Raw genomic sequence first — 13,558 nt, forward strand, 5'->3', positions numbered from 1 at the left:
GAACCAGGCTCAGAAAGTGGCCGGCGGGAAGATCCAGTGTCTTGTGATTTTGGAATCTCCCTGCCCAAATGGACCCGTTCTGGACTTGGCTCTGCCACTTACCAGCTGTGTGACTGTTGGCAAATGACCTTTAGTTCTGGCATCCTTACTGTCCTTGTAAAATATGGATTATCCCACCTAACAGGGATGTTGTGAGCATCAAATATGCTGTTGATGGGAATATCATCTTATTTGCAAACTGTGCAAATGTAAGTAAATACAATGCCAGGGAGCTCTGGTATTAGGGCTGTTCCTTGGGTATGATTCCAAAAGCAAGATAACTTTCATGACCTCCTTGTCTCTTACAGTGAGGACTGGGGTCAGAGAGGGCAGCGGTGGAGGGCGGGAGAGAATTCAGAGTCAGCTGGATATGAGTGCAGGACACTCTTGGGAAGCTCAGTTTCATTGTCTGTAAAGCAGGGGAGCCTGGTGTTGCAATATCATGAAGATGAAATGAGATAAACTGTGTCAAGCACTTTCCAGAGTGTCTGGAACAAAGCAATCCCTTAGTCAGGGCTGGGTTGTGAGTAGGCTGCTTGAGGCTTTTGTCATTCTGTCCTCGAGGCGGCTCTCCTTGCCTCTCCTCCCACTTCCTACCTTAACCATCATGGCCCATGTGATGTTGATGTCCTCTTTCCACCTCAGTCCTCCCTCCTGAATTTCAGATCCTTCTAATCGACTGTCCCACTCAATATGCTCAAAACAGAACATTCAGAACCTTTTCTTCCTTTCTTCGTGTTACATCGAAGGCACCATACTCCACACAGAGGTCCAAGCGGGAAAAATGGACACGGTTCCTGAAACTCTGCCTTCTGCCCACTTGTAACCCACCATGCCAAGTTCTGTTGATTCTTTTTGAGAGACTTTCGGTCCCCACTGCTGTTGCTCTTCCTACAGTCACAGCAACAGCCTTACCTTAGCTCCCTGCCTCCCACCTTGCACTTACACAGTAGCCTTTTCTTTTTTTCTGGAACACAAGCCTGATTATGCTCCTGCTCAGAATCTTTCCATGGCTCCCTATTGCCAGTAACATGGCCAAGAAAGCGTCTCCAAACTTGTCTCTACTGCCTTCCTCCATTTCCCTGTCCTGCCAACAACCTGATCTTACAGTTTAGCCAGACCTTGTTATTTTATTTCCTCAAACGACATCAAGTTTCTTTTTGCCTCTAGGCCATCGCACATGGAACATTCTTCCTTCCTCCTTGTCTGGCTTACCTTTCCCTCCCTGGCTCTAGCTTATTTACAGCTATCATCACCCTCTCTGGCAAGCGTTTCCTGACATCTCAAGTAGGAGGCCCCACCCCTTCCTGCCACCCCCTGCCCTATGTTCCCTGAGATGATCTTGTACTTGCTTTAATTTGGCATCATTGCACTGATTCTCTAGTGTAATTAAATGTCACCTGACATTTGAGAGATGTATGAGATACATATCAATTTTGCAGAGTCCCATCCCCTGTCTAGTGGGAAGCCAAATGTTCATTCAAGATTTCTACAGGGGCGCCTGGGTGGCTCAGTTGGTTAAACATCTGCCTTCAGCCCTGGTCATGATCCCAGGGTCTTGGGATGGAACCCCATGTCGCTGGGCTCTCTGCTCAGCAGGCAGCCTGCTTTTCCCTCTCCTTCTGCCAGCCACTCCCCTGCTTGTGCTGTCAAATAAATAAAATCTTAAAACAAAGTTTTCTATAAATTTAGAGAACTTAGGGAATAGTAGACTGTCTTGGAGTTTTCGCTCCTACTAAACTCTTTATTGTGTTCCATTTGGGGTCTCTCAAGCCCTTTCTTTGCCCCTACGCAGACCCGGATAGAGAACACAGCTTCTTCTCCTTTTTCTTCAAAACACCACTGACAGGGAAACTCGAGTATGTGTCAGAAATTACTGAAGACCTGGGGTGAGGTAGTGGAAGGCATTGGTTTGGCCTGTAGCTCTTGGAGATCCCCTAGCCAGACCCACCTCGGAACTTTCCCCTAGTTGGTTTTCCCCCAAGATTCCTTTTCACTCTGTTACTCAGCCCCCTTTCCTCCTTCCTCTTTTTTCCTCCCTTGGCACTCCTCCTTTCTTCTCACCTCCCCCTCACCTAAATTCCTATTTAACACAGCAAGATGTGGGGTCTCTTAACTTTGCAGACTTCTCATAGGCAGTATCTCACCTTTCCACCTCAGTGGCCTGTCCAGAGGAGAGGATGTCCGTGTGAAGAGACGTGTGATACTGTGCAATCCCTCTTCCTACCCCATTGCGTTTTGTGGACTTGTCTGTCTCCATGTAACCTCCAAGAGAGCAGGGACTTCGTCTGCTTTAGTCATGGCTGTATCTTCAGAACCTAGAACTTGGTTGATGCGTAGTGAGCTCTCTAAATATTCACTGAATGAATGAGTAAATGACTTGACTAGGTGAGTGGAAGAGTGAGCTGTTGCTTAGACTGAAAAGGAGCGCCCATTCGGCCCTCCTCCCTCCCTTCTAGATTATCTTGCAGAGATACAGGCCAGCCTACATGAGTGCTCTGAAGATCGGAGAATAGGAGCAAATCAAGCCCAGTTGTTTAATCATTAATTCAGCTGGGCCATCAGTGAGTTAAAATGACTTCCTGTTCTGTAACTTAGTGAGCATGTAGGTAAGCATAAGACTAAAATGAGGAAAGAGTTAAAATGGCAATGAGTCCATACACATTTTGAGATGACAGGAAGTTAAGCTTCCTTGTGCAACCCAGACCACCAGAAAATATATGAGAACTTTTTAGGCTGAAGTTTTCTTGCATAGAATTTGCCTTTTTAGGGAATGACTCATTCATCCATCCATCCTTGTATCCATCCATCCATCCATCCATGTATCCATCCATCCCATCCATCCATCCATCCATCCACTCATCCATTCATCTACCCACCTACCCAGCTATCCATCCGTGGCCTGTATATAATGTTTAGAAATATGCTGTAGCTCCGGTGGTGTAAAATGGGGACAGTATCATCATTCCTTATTCAATTAACCAAGATATTGTGAGATTGAATGATATTAGCAGGCAATATAACTTCACCCAGCACTGGGCCTATTGCATAACCAAAGCTTAATAAATAGTAACCGTGGTTACTGTTAGGATCTGAATACCATGCCCAAATTCCACGGTTCCAACTTTTTCCCAGCCAGACATCAAACACTCAGCTCCATTTTATTAACCAGGATTTGAGGAAGAGGAGTCAGGTGGAGGCATCTGGAGAGGGAATGGGTAGAGTCAGGCTGGACCAGTGAGGAACAGAGACTGGGAGTTCAAGGCTGGGGTGTAAGGTTGAGGGGAGTTTCCACCTGGGAGTATCTTCTTCTATAATGTTGCCAGAAGTCAGACCCTCCTCTATTCTCGTGGGTGTGCGTGAGCGTAGGCAGGAAGCAGGAACACAGGTAGGAAGCAGGAACAGAGTGTAGTCTAGCCCTCCTCCACTGGGACAGCTGGTTGACCCAGGTCCAGGTTATGCCCGTAGACTCTGGAACCGGATGGGGATATTGATGCGGGTCTGCAGCCAGGTGATATAATCCTCTTGAGACATATGGATGATGTGTTCACGTACAAACTGCAGGGCAAATACAATAGCGACTTCAGATCTGGTCTGAAAGCTAGACTCGCTTTCCTGCCCCACCTCCAAGATCTTGCAAGATGTGTGACTGAGGCTGGTGGCTGCAGGAGTCCTCTGACCATTCAGGCATGCATAATGCCTTGGATCATTATGATGGAGGTTGTTCTCTCAAGAAAAGAATCCCCTTCCAGCTTCCTGGTTCAGCAGGCTAATTTAAGTCCCTTTTTGTTACTACTGACACAGAGAAATTGGGGGGGGGGCGGAAAACCCCAGCTCTCTGCATTGTTCTTTCTGTCCTAATCCCTAATATCTTTAAAAGTCAGTTGTCCTTAAACATTTTTGTTTGTTTGTTTGTAGACCTCTTTGAGAATTGATTGTTACTAAGCGCTCACTTCCGAAAAAGGCTTTTAGGACACAAAATGTGGTTTCATACAAGTTCTATATTAAAAGACCCCCATGTCCCGGGTATCGGACATTCTGTGATGTTCTCACTGGGAGAAGAGCATGCTGAGTTTTACTAGACAGGGTGGCGAACTCACCTCTGAGCCTCCATACCCCACCCCTTCCTCTTACCCAGTTGGAGACTGCCTCTTCTACAACCCCATAATTGGCAGGTGGATGGTGGACCCCATAACTGGCAAGTGGGGAGTGGAGAGTTGCCCTTGAGTGAGTTTTGGACTAGCTTACCAGTCTTTCCTTAAGGAGCCTCACAGGATGTGGGGAGTGAAGTCTGGACCTATGAATTTGTCCTCAGGGTCACCCCCCTTCACCCACTCCTGACCTTACACCACATATATACTCCCAGGTCAACCTGTGAGAGTGCCAGCTCAGCAGGAAAACACCCAGAGGACTGAGAACTCCACCATTTGAGTCCCGTTTTTATCTTGAGACATTGAAAGCCCTAGTAAAATGTACATATACCATCTGGGGCACCTGGTGGCTTAATCAGTTAAGCTTCTGACTCTTGATCTCAGCTTGGGTCTCAATCTCATGCTCATGAGTTCAAGCCCTGTGTTGGGCATCACGCTGGGCATGCAGCCCACTTAAAAAAAAATGTACTTAGGCCATCTGATGAAATTAAGGAAGTGACTCTCCGTCATCTGCTGATACCATAAAAATGTCTAGGGTGGGTGGTGATGATAAGTTACCTTTAAAAACCATTCAGTGGCTTCCCTGCAGCCTCAAGATAAAGACCTAAATCCTTAACCTGATTTTCCAAAAGTCTGCACAGACTGACCTCTCCAATCCCCTGGCAACCTCGCCCCTCCTTGCTTGCTTCCTTCTCAACCCATTGACTGCCAATGAGTCCCCCCCACAAGTCAAGTTCTGTTTCAGCTCAAAAGTCACCTTTCCCAGTCACCCTAGTTAAGATAGGTTCCCTCTATGTTTACCTTAAATCAGTGCTTCTTAAACTTTATTGTGCATACAAATCACCTGGGACCTCATTTAAATGTAGATTCTGAGTTGGTAGATAATGGTTTGAAGCCCGAGATTCCACATTTCTAACAAGCACCCAGGTGAGGTCTATGCTTGCTGGCCCACGGGCCACATTTAGAGCGCTCCTTATTATGATTATTAAGTTATTTTATTCACTTGTGCATTTATTTATGTCTCTCCAAAGCCTCCAGGTTTCCCCAAGGGGCACCGTTTACCTGGAATATAATTTCCCCAGGAGTTGAACCACCAAGGTCACGTGGTAATCCCTCGCCTGTTAGATGATGAGCTCTGTGAAGGCAGAGACCTTATGTCTTTTCAGTTGGGTCTGCAGTGCTTAACCAGTGCCTGGACATTGAGAGATGTCTGAATAAGGGCACCAGAGGCATAGCAAGGAGGGGACAGAGCATAGTGATTACCTCGATAGCCACAGCAATGTCCGGAGAGCACAGCTCCCAGATTCTCAGGTCCTGCAGCACCTTCAGGAGGACATGGGGCCGGATCCTGAGGTCCAGGTTTTCCCCAAACTTCTGCAGTTTCGCCAGGATCTTTTTGGCGGGGCGGAAATTCTTCAGATCCTCAGGGAGTTTGGACAGCAGGTCAAAGTACCTTCAAATCCAGATCCCAAGGAGAGAGGGCCAGTTAGGAAGCTGCTTGGGGGTAGGGGGATGGATCTGTGTATCTTAGGTCTTCTATCCCCACTCTCTCTTTCTACCGCTCCTGGGATGTCCCCAGGGCAGCGCTGTCCTTCTCTGGGAGGACTGTCTCCACTCCTGAATGTAAAGGGCCCTCACCGCTCAGGCAAGTCTTTTGTTTTTTTGGGGGTAGTAAAAGCTGGAGCATGATTTGCATCTCATTAAAAAAACAAATTAAGGGCACGCTTTAAAGCATTTATGGTTTTTCTAATCAAGCAGACAGTGTGAAAAGCCACAAGAAAGGAAGGGGCACTAAGATTCTGAAGCTTCTCTTTTGAGAGTTAATCAGGCCAGGGAGGTCACAGACATATCTGTGGGATCCCTGCCATGATGTGGGGGGCTCTCACGCCCAAGATGGACAAGGAGGGGGACGAGGAAGGGGAAATCGTGTGTGTATTTTCTACATCCCTGTTAGTGAGTAAGCCTGGCCCACAGCTTTGTGCGTTTCGGTGGGTTTTGAGAACCTTCCTGAATGCTGCAGTAGGGTCTGAGGGTCGTTTGGTAACCCATTCTTTTTTTTTTTTTAAAAGATTTTATGTATTTATTTGACAGAGAGACAGAGATCGCAAGTAGGCAGAGAGGCAGGCAGAGAGAGAGAGAGAGAGAGAGGAAGGGAAGCAGGCTCCCTGCTGAGCAGAAAGCCTGATGCAGGGCTCGATCCCAGGACCCTGAGATCATGACCTGAGCCAAAGGCAGAGGCCTTAACCCACTAAGCCACCCAGATGCCCCTGGTAACCCATTCTTGAGACGATAGGAATAAGGTAGATTCCAACCTGGAGGTGGTTCAGGTATGACCAGGGTTTAAGGCAGAGGATGGCTCCTCTTTAAAAAAGAAAAAAGGATTCTTCCCCACCCTGACCCTGATAGAGCTGAATCAATTATAGAGGAATTTGAAGAAGAAATTGATTGTCTAACTTTGGGTGACGTGCACTGCTTTGTATTTTATATTTTGCGGTATATATGTATTCGTGTCTTCTTGTAAACTCCCATTCCACATTATTAAAATCACGGAAGGGATTCTGGGTGCATTTGTAGATGTTCTCATCTTATTCTTAGATCCTCATTTCCCCACCCTGCCATGATGGGGCTCGTGGCAAACCCCAAATCTGTACTGCAGATTAGCGTAGAGATTGGAGTCAGACAGGAGTTTAAACCTTGAGGTTTCCTTGTTTACAGAGTGGGGATTCATATGTAACTTTCAGGAGTTTTGTGGGAAATAAAATAGATAATTTAGGAAAATTTCCTAGGGTCATGTCTGCCACCCTATAATCACTCAATCCACGGTGCTTTTTGTTGTAATTCTATTATCACTCCCATGCTGGGACACAGTGCTCCTAGGATATGCCTGCCTGGTTTTATATCCTTCAGGGGTCAAATTATTTGGGGAGTATAGAGATTGCCTCATAGACCTCATAATTTGTAGAAATTTTTAGGTGGTTTGCCTCATCTGCCTCTTGCAAGGGGTTGGCAAATTAGTCCTCATTTGCAAGTCTGAATCAAACAGAAGATAAGTATGGAGCCCACAGTTGTTGGATTATCTGTGGCTCAGGAACTGAGGGGCTCTTGCATGACTGCCTGCTTGGGGGGGCCCTGTTCGTGGCCAAGAACAGTCTTGAAGAATAATGGGATCAAATGTAATTCTGTAATAACAGTCCCCTTCCCCCTCCCCCTGCCTCAAGGACCCTCTTATCTGGCTCTCAGGATCTTTACCAATGGTCTGCAATTTCTTCTGCATCTCCTTTTACCATGGAGACTTGATGCCTCATTTTTGCTATATCCTTTTTAAAATTTGAGACAATGACGAAAGAATGGAACTTCTGGAGACCTCTCTCTTCTTGGCGCCTGTATCAGAGGTTGTATGAAAAAGAAGAAGATCAGACCCATTTCTTCTTTGTCCATCCTAGTTGTTCTTTTGAGGTATGACTTAAACACCATTTTCTTCATGAAATACTCAGCCCTCTCAGATGCTTTTCAATTTACAACGTGGCTCAGGCCACAAGACGACACGACTCTCTCCAGGGTCCTGAAACGGTCCTTTCTTGCTAAATCCAGTCACCACTTTTTTTTTTTTTTTTTAATCAGCCTTCATTCTCTCCCTACTACTTTTGATTGCACTGACACACTTTCTAACTGTAAAATGGAGAGTAATAATGGTTTCGGTTCTTGGAGGTGAGGATCAAATGATACAATGTGTGTAAAGTGCCGAGCTTAGGGCCAGATGCACGTAGGTGTTTGACTCAAGTTGGTTCCTCTCTTCTTCACTCCCCTTTATCATTCTGGGCATATGTTCTAGCTCTCTAAGGAGCCTTTCCAGTATAAACATAACCGTGCCACTCAACTGTGTACAACTTTCAGTGACTTTCCATTTTACTTGCAATAAAGTTTCCTGAGTAACTTGCCTTCCAAGGCTCTGGATTATTCAGCCTCTACAGCATTTTCCAGCTTGGCATTTTATACTTTGGCTAGTGAACAAAGTTCTGAGGTAAAGTTCAACCTCCATAGCTGGACTAGTAAGACCTTTTATGATCTGGTCTCTATCTGTTTCTCTGATTACCACGAAAGCAACCCAAGCCCCAGCCACACGCATCAACTGGCAGTTCCTGGTGCCCTGTGCCCCTTCTGGCCTCTGAGACTTTGCTGTTGCTTTCCTCTGGAACTCCCAATCCTCCTTCCCTCTTCCTATGTGACTCTCTGGGCTCAAATTCCACCTTTATTACCTTTGACAAGAGACCTTTCTGTGCCCACTTTTCTCATCTATAAGATGGGTCTAATAACAGCACCTACTTCCTAGGATTTTTGTGAGGGCTAAATGATAAATACAAAACTCTTGCACCCCCTGGCTGGTATGTAGTACGTGCCCTGGAAATCTCATCAATTTTTATTAAACTGAAAATGTTTCCTCCAGGAGGATTTCTGATTGCTGTCTCATGCTAGGCAATACATCCTTTTCACGTGATCCCTTAGCCCCAGTCTCACTCCCATTTTGGCCCTCATCAGTCTGTGTGGTAATGGTCTATTTGTCTGTCTCCTTCATAAGCTTGGGGTCTTCCAGAAGGTGGGGGCAGGTCATCTCCCAATGAGCAGTCAGAGCAGCTGACCCCTCCATGCTCAAATGGTGAGAGACCAATATATAATATAATATAATATAATATAATATAATATAATATAATATATTATTATATAACACAGTATATAATATAAGTATATTATATAATTACATGTTATATAATAATATAATATAATATACTATAACCAATATAACTCTCACAAAAATTGTGAGAGTTACCATATAACCTTAGTTGAATGGAATGGATGGGTTTTATGGGGGTGAATGGTGACCACAGTCAAGGGGGAGGCTGGGAAGGGAGACAGTTACTGGGTTGTCAGAACAGGAAAGTAAATCTTCCAGTAGCCCACCAGTACTCTTAAAATCAAGTTCCAAGTCTCAAGTGTGGCATTCATGGCTGCATATAATGCAGCTCTCACTCCCTCCTTCTCCTTTCTCTTCAAATTTTCCACATCCCTTCATACTTTGGTGGTTTTGTATGTTCTTCTCCTGCTGCCTTCTTATCACATCACCAGCTCCTCTTCATCTGTCAGGGCTCAGCCTAAAGTCACCTCCCTAGAGATGTCCTCCTGGATTACCCAACCTAAATTAGGTCCTCATGGTTTCCTTCTCTCACAATACCCTGTTCTCTTTCTGTATAGCAGTGATTATAATTTGTGCCTATATATTTATCAACTACGTTGTTTGTTTCTACCCATACTTTCCAGGAGACTCTAGGCTCTCCAAGGGCAGGAAATATGTCCTTATTCCCTGCTAAGCCCCAGCACCTGACATTAGCGGGCCCATCCTGGGTACTAGTGTCCTCTGGATGCATGGATGTTTGTGTGCCCTTACTTCATGAGGATTTCCATTTTGTCTTGAAGACAGAAGCCAGCCTCCTGGGCCACGCTGTAGAACTTGGCCCTCATGGAGCTGCACACGCCAGTCTTGCATTGGATGACGTCACGGTTGGTGCGGCTGTCGACACAGATACAAAGGGCTTAAGGGATGGAGCCCCAGGATCAGACCCATGAGGCTGGCCTCCCTGAGCCCTAAGGTGCTCTGCTGTGGAGACTCTCTGTACCACCTGGTTCTCTATCCTCACCTGGATCTTCCCTTCACATTCCCCTAGATGTGGGAAGGACAGATCTTCCCAACAACATCAGGCTGGTGGTTCAGGCTTTAATAAGTAAGCCCACAGAGAGACATCCATTCACCTGAGCCCAGCAAATGTTAAGGACAGTGTGATGAAAAGGGAATTTGGAGCTGAGAGACTCAGATTCGAACTCCAGCACCACTATTTCTTGGCCTCGGGCAAGACATCTCACCTGGCCAGGTTTCAGTTTGCCCCTCCATAGAATGGGATAATGCTCCCGCCTCATAGAATTGGTTTTGGGGAATAAGTAAGATAATATGGAATGCTTCACCCATGCCTGGGGTGAATTTATTATCATTGTCTGCATTGCCATCTTGGCTGTGACCCCCTTGCCCTGGGCATCCCTTGTCTTTAAGCAGTGTATATGACTTCAGGGAGTGTGGTCTGCACTGGGTTATTTCCACACTCCTGGGGAGACAGGCAATGTGGTTGCCACAGTGCCTTTGCCCAGCTTGTTCTGTTGCCCAGCTGGCCTACCTTTTAGACTTCTTCTGGATAACTTGGGTGTGGCTTTCTCCACTTGTACTGCTGGATCTGTCACTGAAACACAAAAGGATAGTTTCAGGTTGCCTGGAGCCTGCATTTCATAAAAAGGGTGTCTTCGGGGTTCCCATGACACCTGCTAGCCTCCAGGGTTCAGGTAAGGAAGGTGGCTCTAATTAAGGGACCAGTCATAGAACTGAGTATATATTTTTCCTATCTCTTGGCCCTTGCTTCTACCCATATGCCCTGCCTGGAGGGCCCTTCTTGTTTCTTCTCCTCCTGTCCCAATCCAGCACTGTTTCATGGTCTATAGCAAGTTCTTCCTGCTCTGACTCTTAGTCTGAGTTTGACTGTCTCTGTGCATTGTCAGAATGACATATTTTCTGGATCCCAGCTTCATTTGTACAAAATCGATCTTTGCCTCTGGAGGACAAGTTTACTTGGGCCCCTTCCATTTTCCTCTCTATACCGATTAACATGTAACCCCCCAGGCTGAGTTGCAGGTTTGGTGACGGGATGGTCAAGTCCTTCTAGTCATGATGTTGATGTTCCCAACCCCAGACTGCTTTTTCACTCAAGGATTCTCTTCTCTGAACTGGACTCTGAGCTGACCATTCACTTCAGTTTACTTTGAAGACAGAGCTGACTCCAGAGCCCAACCCAGGTACCACCGCCTCCCAGTTTTCGGGCAAGCACCTCGGCTCTGGATTGTCACTGTCCTCATCTATGATCAGTCAACTCTTCATGACATTGAACCCTTTCAAGGTGTGGGCTGACTGAATTCCTTGAGTGGCCACTCCCTCCTGTGACTTTGCTGGTCCGAGTTCCTAGAAGGGGGTGAAGTCCTTTGCCCATGTCCATCCCTCCCGTGCGCCTTCTCCCAGGTCCTTTAATACCAGTGTCTCACGCCTTCTCTCTTGCCCTGTCTCCCTTTTTACTAAATGCTTGGAAAACTTACTTGACTGCCTTCTCTGTCTGGTTCTAGAGAATGAGCCTGTTTTGTTTTGTTTTGTTTTTATCCTTGTGATGTGCAGCTGACCCTTCCCTATTGGCCTTGTAGCACCTAGAACTTCCTTCACGAGGATCGCCACTTCCCAGACCCCTCTCTGTAGGAAAGGTCCTGACCTTTGCTGCTTTTCCCAGAGGCTCAGGGGGCTGGATCTAGAGGTCTTATCTCTGACAGGTGATGGATGGAGCCCTTATCCCATCTTGCTGGGATCCAGGGCCCCAGTAATAGTACGCAGAGGTCTTTATGTTTGGATTCCAACCAGCTGCCCCAACCCCTGCAGATGAATTCTTTGGGGGAGTGTGTTGGCTTTGACCTCCCTCCTGTAGATGGCTCTCTTCTTTTCTAGCACTGACAATGTGACTCAGGGACAAGGTGAAAAGTGAAGGAAGTAGTGGTATTAGATGTGATAAAAGAACAAGCAGAAATAAACAACAAAGGACCCTTTGCTCCTCTCTGTCTCCCTGTTCCTTGACTCTCCTTGAGTTTCAGCCATATTGATTTTTGCTCAGTGCCTCTTAGCTTCCTCCAGTCTCAGGCCCTTTGCACAGGCTGTTCCTTTTGCTTGGAACACTATCCCCTCCTATCCCCACCATAGGCTAGCTAAATATTCTTTTTTTTAGGTCTCAGCTTAAATGTCAAACTCAGTCTTAGACCTCTAGTGCCGACCATGCAACCAGTCCTCCTTACTTTTCCTTCAGAACACTTTCCATAGTCATGATTATATGGCTAACTCTGTGGCATTATTTAATAAATGTATGGCTTTCCCATTAGACCAGTGATTTATTTTTATTTTATTTTTTTATTAATTTTTTAAAGTTTTTTTTTTAAGATTTTATTTATTTATTTATTTGACAGACAGAGATCACAAGTAGGCAGAGAGGCGGGCAGAGAAAGAGAGAGGAAGAAGCAGGCTCCCTGCTAAGCAGAGAGCCCGATGCAGGGCTCGATCCCAGGACCCTGAGATCATGACCTGAGCTGAAGGCAGAGGTTTTAACCCACTGAGCCACCCATGCGCCCCTAGACCAGTGATTCTTAACCACAGGCAGGATTCAAGGTGTCCATGAATGCAGATGGAAAAAAGGTTACATTTTTATTTCAACCAACCTTTAGCAGAAATGGAAATTGCATGTATTTGCACAACACATTGCAATTGTGGCAGATACTTCGAGAGATCATTTACACTCAACCCTAATCTAAAATTACAGTAGTTATTAGATCTGCTGCTAAGTCTTTTTATATAATTCATTGCTAAAGGAGCCCATAGATAACTATATCCCCAATTTGATTATAATATCATAATCTATAGTACTGCAGATTTTGTTGCAAACCTTTGTGGCTTACAGTATGCCTTTAAAAGCATTTTTCTGCAGGGTGCCTGGATGGCTTAGTGGGTTGAAGCCTCTGCGTTCGGCTCAGGTCATGATCTCAGGGTCCTGGGATTGGGACCCGCATCGGCCTCTCTGCTTGGCGGGGACCCTGCTTCCCCAACCCCACCGCCTGCTTCTCTGTCTACTTGTGATCTCTGTCTGTCAAATGAATAAATAAAATCTTTAAAAAAAGAAAAAAAACATTTTTCTGAAAGGGTGCACAGCACAAAAGAAGTTAGGACCCCACCCAGTCCAGACAGTGAGATCTGAGAGGGCAGACTACATATGTCCTATTTGCTGTTGAATCCCTCCAAACCTAGCACAGTTCCTGGCACGGGGTGGGGTGGGAGGACTGATGAGTACAGTCAAGATGAATAAATGAAATGGGCTGGAGCTCCTCTCCCTCATTCAAAGCCACCCCAAGTAAAGAGGGAAAAGGTAGTCCTGTACAGGATGCCACGCCCTCCCTGGTTCATGTCTCACCACGACTAGAAGATTTTAACCTTATACAGTTTGACTGGGGTTAGAGCCACCTGGATACTCACACCCCAGCCCCAGAAATTAAGGGGCTTATTTCCAGTGAAAGGAAAAAGTCCCCCCTCCCTACCCTACTTCCGACGGGCTCGTGAGGGGCACCTCTGCAACGGTCCCTGGGATCGAGGGGTGCCCTCCTACCTTGACTTGCGGGTGGTCTGCATGTCTTTATAGGCCAAATCGCTCTTGTTTTGTCTAAGCATAGACAAGATACTGCAAAGCAAGACAAGTCTC

The 13,558-nt window shown here is 46.1% G+C and overlaps 1 protein-coding gene across 1 annotated transcript in view; it reads right to left on the reverse strand.

The window, feature by feature from the left end:
- Window positions 1-3,181: 3,181 nt before the first annotated feature.
- The window catches only part of CCDC60 (coiled-coil domain containing 60), a 159,799-nt gene continuing 149,422 nt past the window's right edge, over window positions 3,182-13,558 (reverse strand). The window contains exons 9-14 of the mRNA XM_032876172.1: window positions 13,466-13,537; window positions 10,409-10,471; window positions 9,631-9,753; window positions 7,440-7,571; window positions 5,454-5,643; window positions 3,182-3,597 (exon numbers count right to left, since the gene is read on the reverse strand). Coding sequence (XP_032732063.1) covers window positions 3,496-3,597; window positions 5,454-5,643; window positions 7,440-7,571; window positions 9,631-9,753; window positions 10,409-10,471; window positions 13,466-13,537 — 682 coding nt within the window. The 3' untranslated portion in view covers window positions 3,182-3,495. The remainder of the gene's footprint in view (window positions 3,598-5,453; window positions 5,644-7,439; window positions 7,572-9,630; window positions 9,754-10,408; window positions 10,472-13,465; window positions 13,538-13,558) is intronic.

Source organism: Lontra canadensis, unplaced genomic scaffold, assembly GCF_010015895.1.
Source record: "Lontra canadensis isolate GAN:19392208 unplaced genomic scaffold, GSC_riverotter_1.0 scaffold58, whole genome shotgun sequence".
NCBI lineage: Eukaryota > Metazoa > Chordata > Mammalia > Carnivora > Mustelidae > Lontra > Lontra canadensis.